At 56.9% G+C, this 14,231-nt stretch overlaps 1 protein-coding gene across 1 annotated transcript in view; it reads left to right on the top strand.

Annotated features, from left to right (window-relative positions):
• Positions 1–11,930: 11,930 nt before the first annotated feature.
• Positions 11,931–14,231, top strand: part of VPS36 (vacuolar protein sorting 36 homolog) — a 58,242-nt gene continuing 55,941 nt past the window's right edge. The window contains exon 1 of the mRNA XM_068097592.2: positions 11,931–12,086. Within this exon, the coding sequence (XP_067953693.1) occupies positions 11,991–12,086 (96 nt within the window). The 5' untranslated portion in view covers positions 11,931–11,990. The remainder of the gene's footprint in view (positions 12,087–14,231) is intronic.

Raw genomic sequence — 14,231 nt, 5'->3', positions numbered from 1 at the left:
AGAGCACGTTCACGAGCGCGCATACGCCACTTCCGCTCAACCAACCGTATGTTCACGAGCGCGCATGCGTCACTTCCGTCCAATCAAACATACGTTCACGAGCTTTTCTAAACAATTAATTATCTCGATCAAAAATCAGTTATTTTTCAAGTAGCACTTCATCTGAATCGACCACTAAGAGAATACTGCGTATTACATTTTATCTTTGGTAAACTAGAGGTAGAACCGCACGTGACAGTGACGCACACAATTTGACCCGCCCAGCGGGGGCGGGGTTTATACAATGCGCACTGCGCAATGCTCGTAGCCCAAATAAACCAATAAACTTTCGATCGAATGCAATAGTGATAGTGATAGTATACCAAAAGTCCATGAAATTACTTTTTGATTTCTCTCTCTCTCGTAGAGGAATTGCTCTCAAATTAATAACATTTAAGGCTTCGTTGGAATTACTTGTACATATTAATTGCTAATAGCTATAGCCTTAATTATTACTACTAGGGCATGCCCGTACTATATCTATATCTAAAATTATATCCCCCCCCTCTATTTACATGAAATGGTTTGGTCCAAAGCGAACGGCTTGCGAGTACGGTGACAATCCCCCCCCTCTATTTACATGAAATGGTTTAGTCCAAAGCGAACGGCTTGCGGAGTTTGGTAAAGAAATCGCCATAGCATGCACAAACGCGCAGGAAAGCGAAAGAATCGCAAATTAGTTTTAATTAGTTTTAAAACATCATTTAACGCCAACATAGCGGCAACATAGTTTGCCAACGTGAAATAAATGAATACGCTCTCAAATGTGCCGTCCGAGGCAGAGTCTGTTCGCCACGTTCGGCACACGTGATAACTCGCTGCTCTCTGATTGGTTGAATCGTTTTTTGGACATAGCTCGGTAACTACTTCTCCGATTAATATGAAACCTTGAAAAGGCACATCCTCGGGTCCCCAGCAATATACCTGGCAAGTTTAAAGTATATCGGACCCGTGGTTGTCGAGAAACAGCGGTCACAGACAAACATACAAACATACATACATACATACATACATACATACATACATACATACATACAAACATACAAACATACAAACATACAAACATACACACAGAGATTACTGGAATTATAGATAGATTAGTACCGACTGCAAAGCCGCAATGAGCCGGCGAAGCCAAAGCCTCTTGCCACTATTTTACCCATCACCATGGCATCAGTAGGTTAGGTAGTTGGTAGTAGGTAGGTGTAGTAGGTACTGTACCTAGTTCAAAATGACACCATTTGCATTCTGGATGAGATTAAAATTGATAAAATTTACTTCTTGATTAATTCGGTGAATTCCGTCTCAACTTCGGATATTTCCGGCCGTGAAAAACTATCCCCTACGGCCACGAGATTTCTAAAAAATAATTCTTCGTCAATTTTAGAATATTTGACGCCGTTTTCACCCTCCGAAACGCGTAATAAGCTTTTTAAAAATATTTTTCAAATGCTCGAATCTCATTGGTTCCGGTGTTTGGTGACGATTTTCGTTGAAGATGTGATGGATTCTTACTGAGTCATAGTGTGCAAGATCACTTAATTGAATTTGTTGAATTTGAGACTATAAGAAAAAAATATACTGTATTGTGGCGGGCACAAGGGACAATAATTCCGCGCACCAGTGGGTGGCGCGAGCGTCCAGGCGGGGAACTGAAATACATGCCCCGCCTTTCGGCCGATCGGCCACGCCCAGGGGATATATGCGGGCTCAAAGCTCGAGCCCGCCCAGTGCTGAAGTGCGAGCTCTTAATAAAGACTCTTGTTTGTAACCACGCGTTGTGGCCTACCTCTCTGGCAATCGAGTCGTGTGTGCACAGCACCACACTGGTGACCCCGATTGGTTCAGCCGTTGCTGACCCCCGAACGCGCCATGGCTACCAACGCCGTCGCAATCAAACTCCCGGAGTTTTGGGAAGCGCAAGCCGACGTTTGGTTTGTGCAAACCGAAGCTCAATTCCAACTCCGGGGCATCACGGCGGACGAGACGCGGTACTACCATGTGGTCGCCGCCCTCGGGCCCGGTACTGCCGCCCGCGTCGTGTCCATCCTTCGGCGCCCGCTGGGCGACCACAAGTACGAGGCGCTCAAACGTCTCCTCCTCGCCACGTTCGGGCTCACGGAGGTCGAACGTGCCGACCGCCTCCTGGACCTTCCCGCCCTCGGCGACACATGACCATCCGTCCGGATGGATTTCATGCTGTCCCTGCTTGGAGACCAGCGCCCAGATCTCTTGTTCCGCGCACTTTTCCTCCACCAGCTACCGATACAGGTGCGCCTCGTGCTGGCTGGTTCCAACATCACGGAACCCCGCGCCCTGGCCGGAGAGGCCAGCAAGTCTTTCGCGGCCTGCGACACGCGGTCGGTTTACGGTGCTGCCGTAGTGGATCCCGGCGCAGAGGCTACAGCGCCCCCGGCTTCCCTCGTGGCCGCTGCTGCGCCCCGCCCACTACCGCCGCTGCCACCACCACCGCCGCCTGCATGGCCGACGCGGCCGCCACCACCGCAAACCTGGTGCTACTACCATGCCAGGTTCGGCCACAAGGCTAAAACATGCCGCCCGCCGTGTTCTTTTGACGGTTCGGGAAACGACCGGGCCGGCGCTCACTTGCGGCCCTGAGCGTCGGCCATTCCGGCACTCTTCTGTTCATCACGGACACCTTGTCCAGGCGCCGTTTTCTTTGCGACACGGGAGCGCAGGTAAGCGTCCTCCCTGCCTCCGCGTCCGACAAGCAAGCCGCGGGCCGGGGCCCCGCTTTGCTTTCCGCCAACGGAACACCCATCCGCACATTCGGGAAGCGTTGCCTCTCACTGCGGTTCGGAGGGCAGCGCTTTCAATGGTCGTTCGTCACCGCCAGCGTGCCAATGGCCCTGCTTGGCGCGGACTTACTATGTGCGCATGGGCTGTTGGTCGACGTTAAGCGCAGACGTCTCGTCCAGGCCGAAACCTTCAGCTCGCTCGCTTGTTCGCTGAGCGGCTCACCGAGCGGCTTGCCAAGCGGCTTGCTGAAAGGTTCCGTCCCGGCGAGGTTAGTCTGCACGCTTCCGGCAGCGGACGAGTTTACGCGCCTCCTCGCCAGTTTCCCGGCCCTCACGCGCGGCCCACCTTCTCAGCGGTGGCCGTCAAGCATGGGGTGGAGCACCATATCCCCATGGTCGGGCCGCCGGTCTACGCCGGGGCACGCTGACTCGACCCCACGAAGCTCGCCGTGGCGAAAGCGGGGTTCGCCACGCTGGAGCGGCTGGGTATCGTACGGCGCTCCAACAGCGCTTGGGCCTCTCCTCTGCACATTGTGCCGAAGCACGGCGGAGGATGGCAGCCGTGAGGTGACTACCGCCGGCTCAATGATGCCACCACCCCCGACCGCTACCCGGTCCCGCATATCCAGGACTTTTCCGCCCGGTTGGCAAACACGACCGTGTTCTCCAAGGTGGACCTCATCCGGGGCTACCACCAGGTCCCCGTCCAACCGGACGATGTCCCAAAGACGGCCGTCATCACCCCTTTCGGCCTCTTTGAGTTCCTGCGAATGCCTTTTGGGTTGAAGAATGCGGCCCAGGCGTTCCAACGGCTCATGGACAGCGTCTTGCGTGACTTAGCTTTCATCTATGTCTACCTGGACAACATCCTAGTCGCGAGCGCGTCCCGGGAGGAGCACCTCCTCCACCTCCGCACGCTTTTCGAATGCCTGGGCCAGCATGGCCTGATCATCAACCCCGCAAAGTGCCATTTCGGCTTCGCCGCCATTGACTTATTGGGGCACCGCATCACTAGGCACGGGGCCGTCCCTTTACCGGCCAAGGTGGAGGCGGTCAGGGATTTCCCGTGCCCCCGCACGATTAAGGGGCTCCAGGAGTTCCTCGGCATGGTAAATTTTTACCACCGCTTCGTGTTGACGTCGCCCAGCTCCTCCGCCCCCTGCACGAGGCCCTCCGGGGCAAGCCGGGCAAAGGTGACATCGCCTGGTCGGAGCCGATGGCCGCGGCGTTTGCAGGCGCAAAGCTGGCCCTGGCCAACGCCACCATGCTGGCGCACCCGATGCACCGATCGCCCTCACCACCGACGCTTCAGACTACGCGGTGGGCGCGGTGCACGAGCAGTGGGGGCGTGGTGCTTGGCAGCCGTTGGCGTTTTTTAGCCGGCAGCTTCACCCACACGAACGCCGCTACAGCACCTTCGACCGCGAGCTGCTCGGGCTCCACCTGGTGGTCCGACACTTCCGCCATCTGCTCGAGGGCCACCCGTTCACGGCTTTTGTCGACCACAAGCCCCTTGTGTTCGCGATGGCCAAGGTCACCGAGCCATGGTCGGCACGGCAGCAGCGTCACCTCTCTGCCGTGTCGGAGTACACGACGGACATCCATCACGTCGCGGGTAAAGACAACCCGGTGGCGGATTGCCTTTCCCGGTCCGTCGCGCACGCGGTCCACCTCGGGATTGACTATGCCTGGATGGCGGAGGACCAGACCGCCGACCCCGTCGTCCAGGCCTTGCGGACCGCCGTCACGGCCTCCGCGTCACCGAGGTGCCGTTCGACGTCGCGGGCACGGCCCTCCTGTGCGACGTCTCCCTCGGCCGGCCTCGCGCCATCGTGCCCGCTGGCTGGCAGTGCCCGGTTTTCGACGCCATCCCCGGCCTGTCCCACCCGGGCACGAAGGCCTCCCAGAAGCTCGTCGCGGCGAAGTCCGTCTGGCATGGCCTCAGGAAGGACGTCCCCGACTGGGCCAGGACGTGCCTCGCGTGCCAGCGCGCAAAGGTCCACCGCCACACCCAGGCCCCATTGGCCCTGTTTACGGTGCCCGAGCGTCGGTTCGACCACGTCCACGTCGACTTGGTGGGACCTCTGCCCCCCTCGCGGGGGTTCACCCACCTCCTCACCATGGTGGACCGCACCGCACGGTGGCCGGAGGCCGTGCCATTGGCGGCGATGTCTGCGGCTGATGTGGCGCAAGCCTTCATCGCCACTTGGGTTGCCCGGTTCGGTGCCCCCTCGGACATCTCATCCGACCGCGGCCCCCAGTTCACCTCGGAGCTCTGGGGCACGGTGGCGCAAAGGCTAGGCATCAAACTGCACCGCACCACGGCCTACCACCCCCAGGCCAATGGCCTGTGCGAGCGCTTTCATCGCTCGATGAAGGCCGCGCTCCGGGCCAGCCTCCGCGACGGCAGCTGGGCCAACAGGCTCCCCTGGGTCCTGCTGGGCCTCAGGACGGCGCCCAAGGATGACCTGCGCGCGTCCTCGGCGGAGCTGGTCTTCGGGCAACCACTGCGGGTACCCGGTGAATTTATCCCCGACTCCACGGCTCCTTGGCCCGCAGCGCAACAGCACTCCACCCTGCAGGAGACCGCCCGGAGGTTCGCCCCGGTGCCGACGGCACACCACGGTTGCCCATCCTCCCACGTCGCCCCGGAGCTTCGCACGGCGGAGTACGTCTTCGTCCGGCACGACGCCCACCAGACACCGCTATGGCTCCCGTACGACGGGCCCTTCCGCGTGCTGGAGACCAGGGACAAATATTTCACCGTCGGCATCGGCGGTGCCCCGGATCGTATCTCCGTGGACCGCCTCAAGCCGGCCCACCTCGATCTGGACCACCCCCCGCAAGCAGCTCTGCCTCCGCGTCGAGGCCGCCCCCCGGCGGTCAGAACCCCGGCACCCCTCAGCCCCGCTACCCCCCTGCCCTGCACGCATCGCCAGGGGGCGTTTTGGCCGGGTCATCCGGCTTCCCCGCAAGCTCACCCTTCAGGTGCGTGGGAATTCTGGGGGGGGGGGGGGGGGCGCGTGTGGCAGGCACAAGGGACAATAATTCCGCACACCAGTGGGTGGCGCGAGCGTCTAGGCGGGGAACTGAAATGCATGCCCCGCCTTTCGGCCGATCGGCCACGCCCTGGCCAACGCCACGCACGCCCTGGCCAACGCCAACGCCCCCCGATTTGGCAAGGCGTGGCCTCGGGACGTATATGCGGGCTCTAAGCTCGAGCCTGCCCAGTGCTGAAGTGCGAGCTCTTAATAAAGAATCTTGTTTGTAACCACACGTTGTGGCCTACCTCTCTGGCAATCGAGTCGTGTGTGCATAGCACCACACTATATATATAAGAAAAAAAGAAAAGATCTACCAGAATTCTTTCAGCTCATTGATTGTTTTGAAGAGCAGGGCCCTTGCTTGAGACGGACGAAGTGACGGGCAAGACACAAACTCGTCCAAGAAGATGTTTATTGCAAAAACCAACTCGGGAACTCTGAAAAGCCCGTTTATCGGGCTGCATCTATCTATAATTCCAGTAATCTCTGTACGTCTGTACGTTTGTACGTCTGTTTGTCTGTGACCGCTGTTTCTCGACAACCACGGGTCCGATATACTTTTAACTTGCCAGGTATATTTCTGGGGACCCGAGGATGTGCCTTTTCAAGGTTTCATATTAATCGGACAATTACTTACCGAGCTATGTCCAAAAAACGATTCAACCAATCAGAGAGCAGCGAACGATCGCGTGTGCCGAACGTGGAGGACACACTCTGCCTCGGATGGCACATTTGAGAGCGTATTCATTTATTTCACGTTTGCAAACTATGTTGGCGTTAAACTATGTTTTAAAACTAATAAAACCGAATTTGCGATTCATTCGCTTTCCTGCGCGTTTGTGCACGCGATGGCGATTTCTTTACCAAACTCCGGAAGCCGTTCGCTTTGGACCAAACCATTGCATGTAAATAGAGGGGGGGGATTGTCACCGTACTCGCAAGCCGTTCGCTTTGGACCAAACCATTTCATGTAAATAGAGGGGGGGGATATAATTTTAGATATAGATATAGTACGGGCAATGCCCTAGTATATATCAAAACCAGAAAGCACAACCGAAACCGAAAGCCACGCCTCTCAGGCGAGGTGCGCTTTGGTGGTCACGTGACCGACAGGTGCAAAGGACTATAACCGCACGCGCGGCACGCTTTGGTGGTCACGTGACCGGCCACTCCGGCGCCGTGGTCTGCCCGCCGGTTACGTCACCGGCTGGAGCAAGGCGATTCTGTTGCTGGTCTCGCTTGGGGGACCCGTGGGTCGCTACACACGCCCCCCCAGAATGGACTTGATCCAGGAAGGTCAACCTGAGGGGGGTCCGGATGACCCGACCGAAACGACCCCTGGCCAGTCGCGGGGGGGGGGGGGGGGTCCGGTGTGGTGGCGGGTGGTCGGACGGGGGGGGGGGGGGGGTGGTGCAGTGGACGGGGGGGCGGCCGCGCCGCGGTGGGAGAGCCAGCCGTGGCGGCTGGCCGACATCCATGTGGGCCGGCTTGAGGCGGTCCAGCGAAATCCGGTCCGCCCGGCCGCCGATGTTGACGATGAAGGACTGGTTGTCCCGTCGTAGGACCCGGAAGGGTCCGTCGTATGGTGGCCGGAGCGGCCCCCAGTGCGCGTCGTGGCGCACGAAGACGTACTCCGCCGTGCGGAGTGCTGGGGGGATGTAGGATTGGGGGTCGCCGTGGCGGGACGTGGGCACCGGGGTGAAACGTCGGGCGGCCTCCTGGAAGTCCGTGCGCTGGCGCGCGGCGGACCAGTGGCTGGTGGCGTCGGGAATGAACTCGCCCGGTATGCGGAGGGCCTGGCCGTACACCAGCTCGGCGGTGGACGCCTGGAGGTCCTCTTTGGGAGCCATGCAGAGGCCCAAAAGGACCCACGGGAGCCGGTCGGCCCAGCCATCGTCCTGGAGGCCGGCCATGAGTGCGGCCTTCATGGAGCGGTGGAACCGCTTGCACAACCCGTTGGCCTGAGGGTGGTAGGCCGTGGTGCGGTGCAGGGTAACGCACAACATGCGGGCGACCGCGCCCCATAGTTCGGACGTGAACTGTGGGCCGCGGTCCGACGAGATGTCCGCTGGTGCGCCGAAACGCGCGACCCAGGTGGCGATGAACGCCTGGGCCACGTCGGCGGTGTTGGTGGAGGCGAGGGGCACGGCCTCCGGCCACCTGGTGGTCCTGTCCACCATGGTAAGCAGGTGGGTGAACCCCTGCGATGGGGGAAGGGGACCCACCAGGTCCACGTGGACGTGGTCGAACCGTCGCTCGGGCACGGTGAAGGGAGCCAGCGGAGCCTGGGTATGACGGTGGATCTTGGCCCGCTGGCAGGGTGTGCAGGCGTTGGCCCAGTCGCGGACGTCCCGTCGCAGCCCATGCCAGACGAAACGCACCACCACCAGCTTCTGGGACGCCTTCCGGCCAGGGTGAGAGAGGCCGTGGAGCGAAGCAAAAATGCGACGCCGCCAGGTGACCGACACAACGGGGCGAGGTCGGCCTTGGGAGATGTCGCACAGCAGGACCATGTCCGCGAAGGGGATGTCAGCCAAGCGGAGGCCCGTGTCCGCTACCCGGAGCGCCTGCACCGTGCCGTCGGTGGCCTGGTCCGTTGCCATAAGGGCGAAATCGACGCCGAGGTGGACGGCGTTGGCGCCGGCTTGAGAAAGGCAGTCGGCCACGGCGTTGTCCTTCCCGGCGACGTGCCGGATGTCCGTGGTGTACTCCGACACGGCGGAGAGGTGGCGCTGCTAGCGGGCCGACCACGGCTCCGTGACCTTGGCCATGGCGAAAACCAACGGCTTGTGGTCGACAAAAGCCGTGAACGGGCGGCCCTCCAATAGGTGGCGAAAATGGCGGACGGCCAGGTACAGCCGGAGGAGCTCGCGGTCGAAGGTGCTGTACTTCAACTCGTTGGGCAGGAGTTGCCGGCTGAAGAACGCGAGCGGCTGCCAGGCCCCGTTTACCCATTGTTCATGGACCGCGCCCACGGCGTAGTCGGAGGCATCCGTGGTGAGGGCGATGGGAGCCTGGGGTACCGGGTGGGCCAGCAGCGTGGCGTTGGCGAGGGCCCGTTTTGCGCCGATAAAAGCAGCATCCTTGTCCGTGGACCAGACAACATCGCGTTTCGCCGGCTGGCCGCGGAGGGCAGCGTACAAGGGCCGCATGAGTTGCGCAGCTCGGGGCACGAAGCGGTGATAAAAGTTCACCATCCCGAGGAACTCCTGCAGCGCCTTGACGGAGCGGGGGCGCGGGAAAGCGGCGATGGCCTCGACTTTGGCCGGTAGCGGCACGGCGCCGGTCCGGGTGATGCGGTGGCCCAAAAAGTCGATCGTCGCCGCACCAAAGTGACATTTGGCCAGGTTGACGATCAATCCGTGCTCGCTGAGGCGGCCGAACAGCGTCCGGAGGTGGAGGAGGTGCTCGGCTCTGGACGTGCTGGCGACGAGGATGTCGTCCAAGTAGGTGTAGAGGAACGGCAAGTCGCGCAGCACGCCATCCATCAGGCACTGGAACGCCTGTGCCGCGTTTTTGAGGCCGAAGGGCATCCGGAGGAATTCGAAGAGTCCGAAAGGTGTAATAACGGCCGTCTTCGGGATGTCGGCCGGGCGGACGGGCACCTGGTGGTACCCCCGAATCAGGTCCACTTTTGAAAAAATGGTCCGCCCCGCCAACCGGGTGGAAAAATCCTGGATGTGCGGGACGGGGTACCTGTCGGGGGTAGTGGCGTCGTTAAGGCGGCGGTAGTCGCCGCATGGCCGCCATCCGCCCCCCGGCTTCGGGACGATGTGCAGCGGCGAGGCCCAGGCGCTGTCGGAGCGCCGCACGATGCCGAGGCGCTCCAGCGCGGCGAACTCGGGCTTGGCGACGGCGAGTTTGGCGGGATTGAGACGGCGAGCCCGGGCGTACACCGGCGGGCCCGTAGTGGGGATGTGCTGCTCGATGCCGTGACGCACTGCGATGGCCGAAAACGTCGGTCGCGTGAGGGCCGGGAACTCCGCGAGGAGACGTGCGAAGTCGTCTGCTAATGGGAGAACGCAGGAAAACTCGGTGGGCACGGAACGGCTCAAAGCGCATGCCAGGGAGCTGAAAGTTTCGGCGTTGACGAGACGACGGCGTTTCATGTCGACCAGCAGCCCGTGGGCGCACAGAAAATCGGCCCTGAGCAAAGCCATGGGCACGTCCGCCGTCACGAACTCCCAGTGAAAGAGCTGGCTGCTGAAGCGGAGGGCGACGGTGCGTGGGCCGAAGGTGCGGATGGCGGAGCCGTTGGCCGCGATTAAGGAGGGGCCGCAAACGGCGGCCCGCCTGTCCTCCGCCGAAGTGGGAATGACGCTCAGCTGGGCGCCGGTGTCGCAGAGAAAGCGCTGCCCCGACGCTTGGTCCGCGCTGAATAGCAGGTTTCCGGAACGGCCGGCGTTCATTGCTGGTAGGGAACGCCGGCCCGCCCATTTCCCGACTTGCCGAACGTGCACGGGGGTCGACATGATCGGGCCTGCCGCCCGAACCTGGCGTGGAAATAACACCAGGCCGGGTCCGGCGGGGGCTCCGGTCGACGCGTCGGGACCGGGCGAGGCGGCGTCGCCGCTGCCAGTCGCGCCGGCCCGGCGGCCTCCGGGAAGGAAACTGCGTCGCGGGCGCTGGGCGGGTGGGCGGGAGGGCGCCCGGCCGCCACCCCGATGAGCTGGCTCGCCGCTCCGGCGAGCTGGCTTGCCGAATCGATCTTGTCGGCCTCCTTGGCGAGGTCGCGGGGGTTCATGATGGTCGTGCCTGCCAGGGTGACCCATACCTGGGCCGGGAGCTGGCGAAGAAAAAGCTCCCGAAACAGGAAATCCGAGGGGTGCTCGCCGAGCAACGCGAGCATGTAGTCCATGTGTTCGGACGGGCGCGTATCGCCGAGCTCAGGAAGGTCGAGCAGGCATCATGCGCGCTCAGCCGGGGAGAGGGCAAAAGCGCCCAGAAGAAGTGCCTTGATGGCGTCGTACTTGCCGTCAGCGGGCGGGTTCTGGAGGAAGCTCAGGCAGCGGGCGGCGGTCGCGGAGCCAAGCGCGGCGACCACGTAATGGTATCGCGTGGCGTCCTCCGTTATGCTACGCAGGGCGAACTGGGAGTCCGCCTGCGCAAACCAGACGGCGGCATGTGCTTCCCAGAAGGTGGGCAATTTGAGGGACACTGCGGTGTCCATCGCGTGTCGTAAATTCGGGGTCACCAGTGAAGAGCAGGGCCCTTGCTTGAGACGGACGAAGTGACGGGCAAGACACAAACTCGTCCGAGAAGATGTTTATTGCAAAAACCAACTCGGGAACTCTGAAAAGCCCGTTTATCGGGCTGCATATATATCAAAACCAGAAAGCACAACCGAAACCGAAAGCCACGCCTCTCAGTCGAGGCGCGCTTTGGTGGTCACGTGACCGACAGGTGCAAAGGATTATAACTGCACGCGCGGCACGCTTTGGTGGTCACGTGACCGGCCATCCCGGCGCCGTGGTTTGCCCGCCGGTTACGTCACCAGCTGGAGCAAGGCGATTCTGTTGCTGGTCTCGCTTGGGGGACCCATGGGTCGCTACAGTTTCATCCAATGACTTTCCTGATTATATCAGCTATACTATAGGCACCGTCGACCATCGAAGTTTCAACTCTTCAGTCCCAGAATATCTTCCACACACACACACACACACACACACACACACACACACACACACACACACACACACACACACACACACACACACACACACACACACACACACATATACAAAAACACACACACATACACATTAGGGTTCTAAAGGTAATATCCAAAAGGTTCTAAAGGGTTTCGTTCATTTTTGGACGAACGAAATCCTTTAGAATTACGCTTTCGGAACGAAGCCCAGTTTGCAGCTTTCTCCACTTTGGTGTATATTGCACATATTTCCAAGGTCGGCCGTGGATCACACTTTGCCCGCTCACCGTATCCGGTTCTGTTATTTTAAAACACAGGACTAAGTACAAATAATTACTGTTGTACATATTATGTTTAGTTATGAGAATAGGGAAGGGTTTTAATTGATGGTACGATTCATAACAGTACAAGATAAAAGACGCTTAGCACTGTGACCGTCCCGGAAGACTTTATGTTTCCGGTCTGTAATAGTGTAATGTGAACGGCTGATCAAGTGCCATGGATCGGTTCAGCTGGTCGAACGGGCTTCTGGAGATCGACGAAACGTTGGTGGTTCAACAAAGAGGCGTCAGATTGTACGACGGAAATGATAAGGTTATCCTCTGACTTACTTGTAAAAAACATACACAGCGCTTCTTTCACCAAGCCAAGCGTCTTTTACAAATGTTGCAATGAAGCTTCACTGTAACATCAGAATTCTAAACTGTACCAAGCTAGTCTAGGATAGTCTTTCAGAGACCTGCAACGCAATGTACATACAGCAGGCTGAACAAATTCCCGGTTCCTGCCATGACAACAGCTGTGAAGGCAAAGGCAAACCACCTCGTGCAGTCCTGCAGCTCTTTGGAAACGCCTAACCTGGCTCCCGGAAGAACACCGCAAAAAGAGAGAAAGAGATGACCTTCATACGCTGATTGTTTGCAGTTTTGGGAGAGGAAGATTCGTTAAAATCACGTGTAAACTAGCACGGCACTCTGTAGAGAGCAAACCTCCGCCTGCTTGGCCATATTACTCAATGGTGAAGAATCACTTTAAAAATTATACGAGCTGGATCCGGATCCGGATCTTCACCAAAATTGAATCTATTCTTCTTCGTCACACACGCAACTGGTCCAACAAGTTTCGACCAAATGCATCCTTCACCTTTTGAGATATTCTGCTATGTATCGTTTTTGGCCCCATCTCGAAATGGTAAAGAATCACTAAAAAGAAAAGAAAAAAAAGATCTTCACCCAAATCGAATCGAATCGTCTTCGTCACACACACAACCTCTCCACCAAGTTTCGTCCAAATCCGTCCACAACTTTTTGAGATATCCTGCTATGTATCGTTTTTGGCCCTGTCTCCCAATGGTGAAGAATCACTTAAAAATTCTACTAGCCGGATCCGGATCTTCACCAAAATCGAATCATTTCGTCCTTGTCACATACGCTACATCTCTGCCAAATTTTGTCCGGATCCGTCCACAACTTTTTGAGATATTTTGTTCACAAACGGACAGACAGGGGTGAAAACAACCTCCATCCACCTTTGGTGGCAGAGGTAACTAGATATCTGCGAACACAAAGAAATCATCAAGGGAAATCCGACCAGGGAGGTTTACCTTTGACAATGGCCTGTGACTTACCTTTGGCCTGTGATCCAAAGATGGCAATATTTTCTTTGTACCGCCACATCACCTTAACCTTCAACATTTAGGGATGGAGTGTAAATTAATAGAATGTGTCCCCATCTACAATCTACCCATTAAACTCATCATGAAAATTGGAAGAAAATTATTGAAGTTGTGATGAAAAAGGTGTTATTTCTTAAATAGGTCACGATTCGAAAAAAGTAGGTCAAGGTGTACACAAATCAAATATCAGGTGTACAACTTCAGTGCAGCTACACTATTATGCAAGAGCATCTTGGAAGGCCAAGCGGCCTTTGAGATTCTACATTGGCAAAATTGAGTGATGATAAAAAACAATTTTTTTTTTCAGACCCCCATTTGACCTTTTATCTTTTACTTGGCGGGGTATGATGTAAATTAATTGTAAATGTCACTTGCACTAGGCTATCTAGACAGCAATTTTGTTCCGATCGGACAAAATTTCTTCGAGTTACGGTGAAAAATGTTAAAATAACTAATTAGTTTATGACCTTAAAATTAGGTCAACCTCATAATAAATTACGACAACTCCGCATATTTTTTATTCACATTATTGATGCAAAATTTAATTTTGAAAGTTCTTGCGTCTCCGAGATGTAGCTTGGAAATTGATACAGTTTGGATATTTGGAGTGTTGGAGGGAAAAAAAAGATTTATTTTTATTCTATATAGTGTTTTAGTTTTTCTAGGGGTTTACGAAACTCTGGTTCCATTAAAAATTGGAGCCATTAATTGTAGAAAGAAACCCTTTAACAGTCAATAAGCTTTCCTTCTATGTTATTGGCAATAGGGGGAGGGTTAATTCATGAGTAGGAAGGGAAAGAGGAGGATTGGACAGATAGGACTAAGGGGGTAATGGAGAAAGGAAGTTGGTAGTGTATGGGAATTAAGGGAGCTTGGCGTAAACTGTTCAGCTTGGCGGAGGTACGCTCTCTACCGAGTGACGTTCTATTTATTAATGTCTTTGTCCTGCATGTGAAAATGCTGAAGTCCCACTAAGAGTCAGCTGTCATGTAAAAACATGATATTAAAGGTGAAGTCGAGGAAAGCACTTCACTTTACTATACTTCAGTGTTTTGACAAATAAA

Source organism: Myxine glutinosa, chromosome 1, assembly GCF_964187855.1.
Source record: "Myxine glutinosa chromosome 1, kmMyxGlut1.1, whole genome shotgun sequence".
Classification (NCBI taxonomy): domain Eukaryota; kingdom Metazoa; phylum Chordata; class Myxini; order Myxiniformes; family Myxinidae; genus Myxine; species Myxine glutinosa.
The sequence above is the reverse complement of the archived record's forward strand: the minus strand, read 5'-3'. Positions and strand labels throughout refer to the sequence as shown.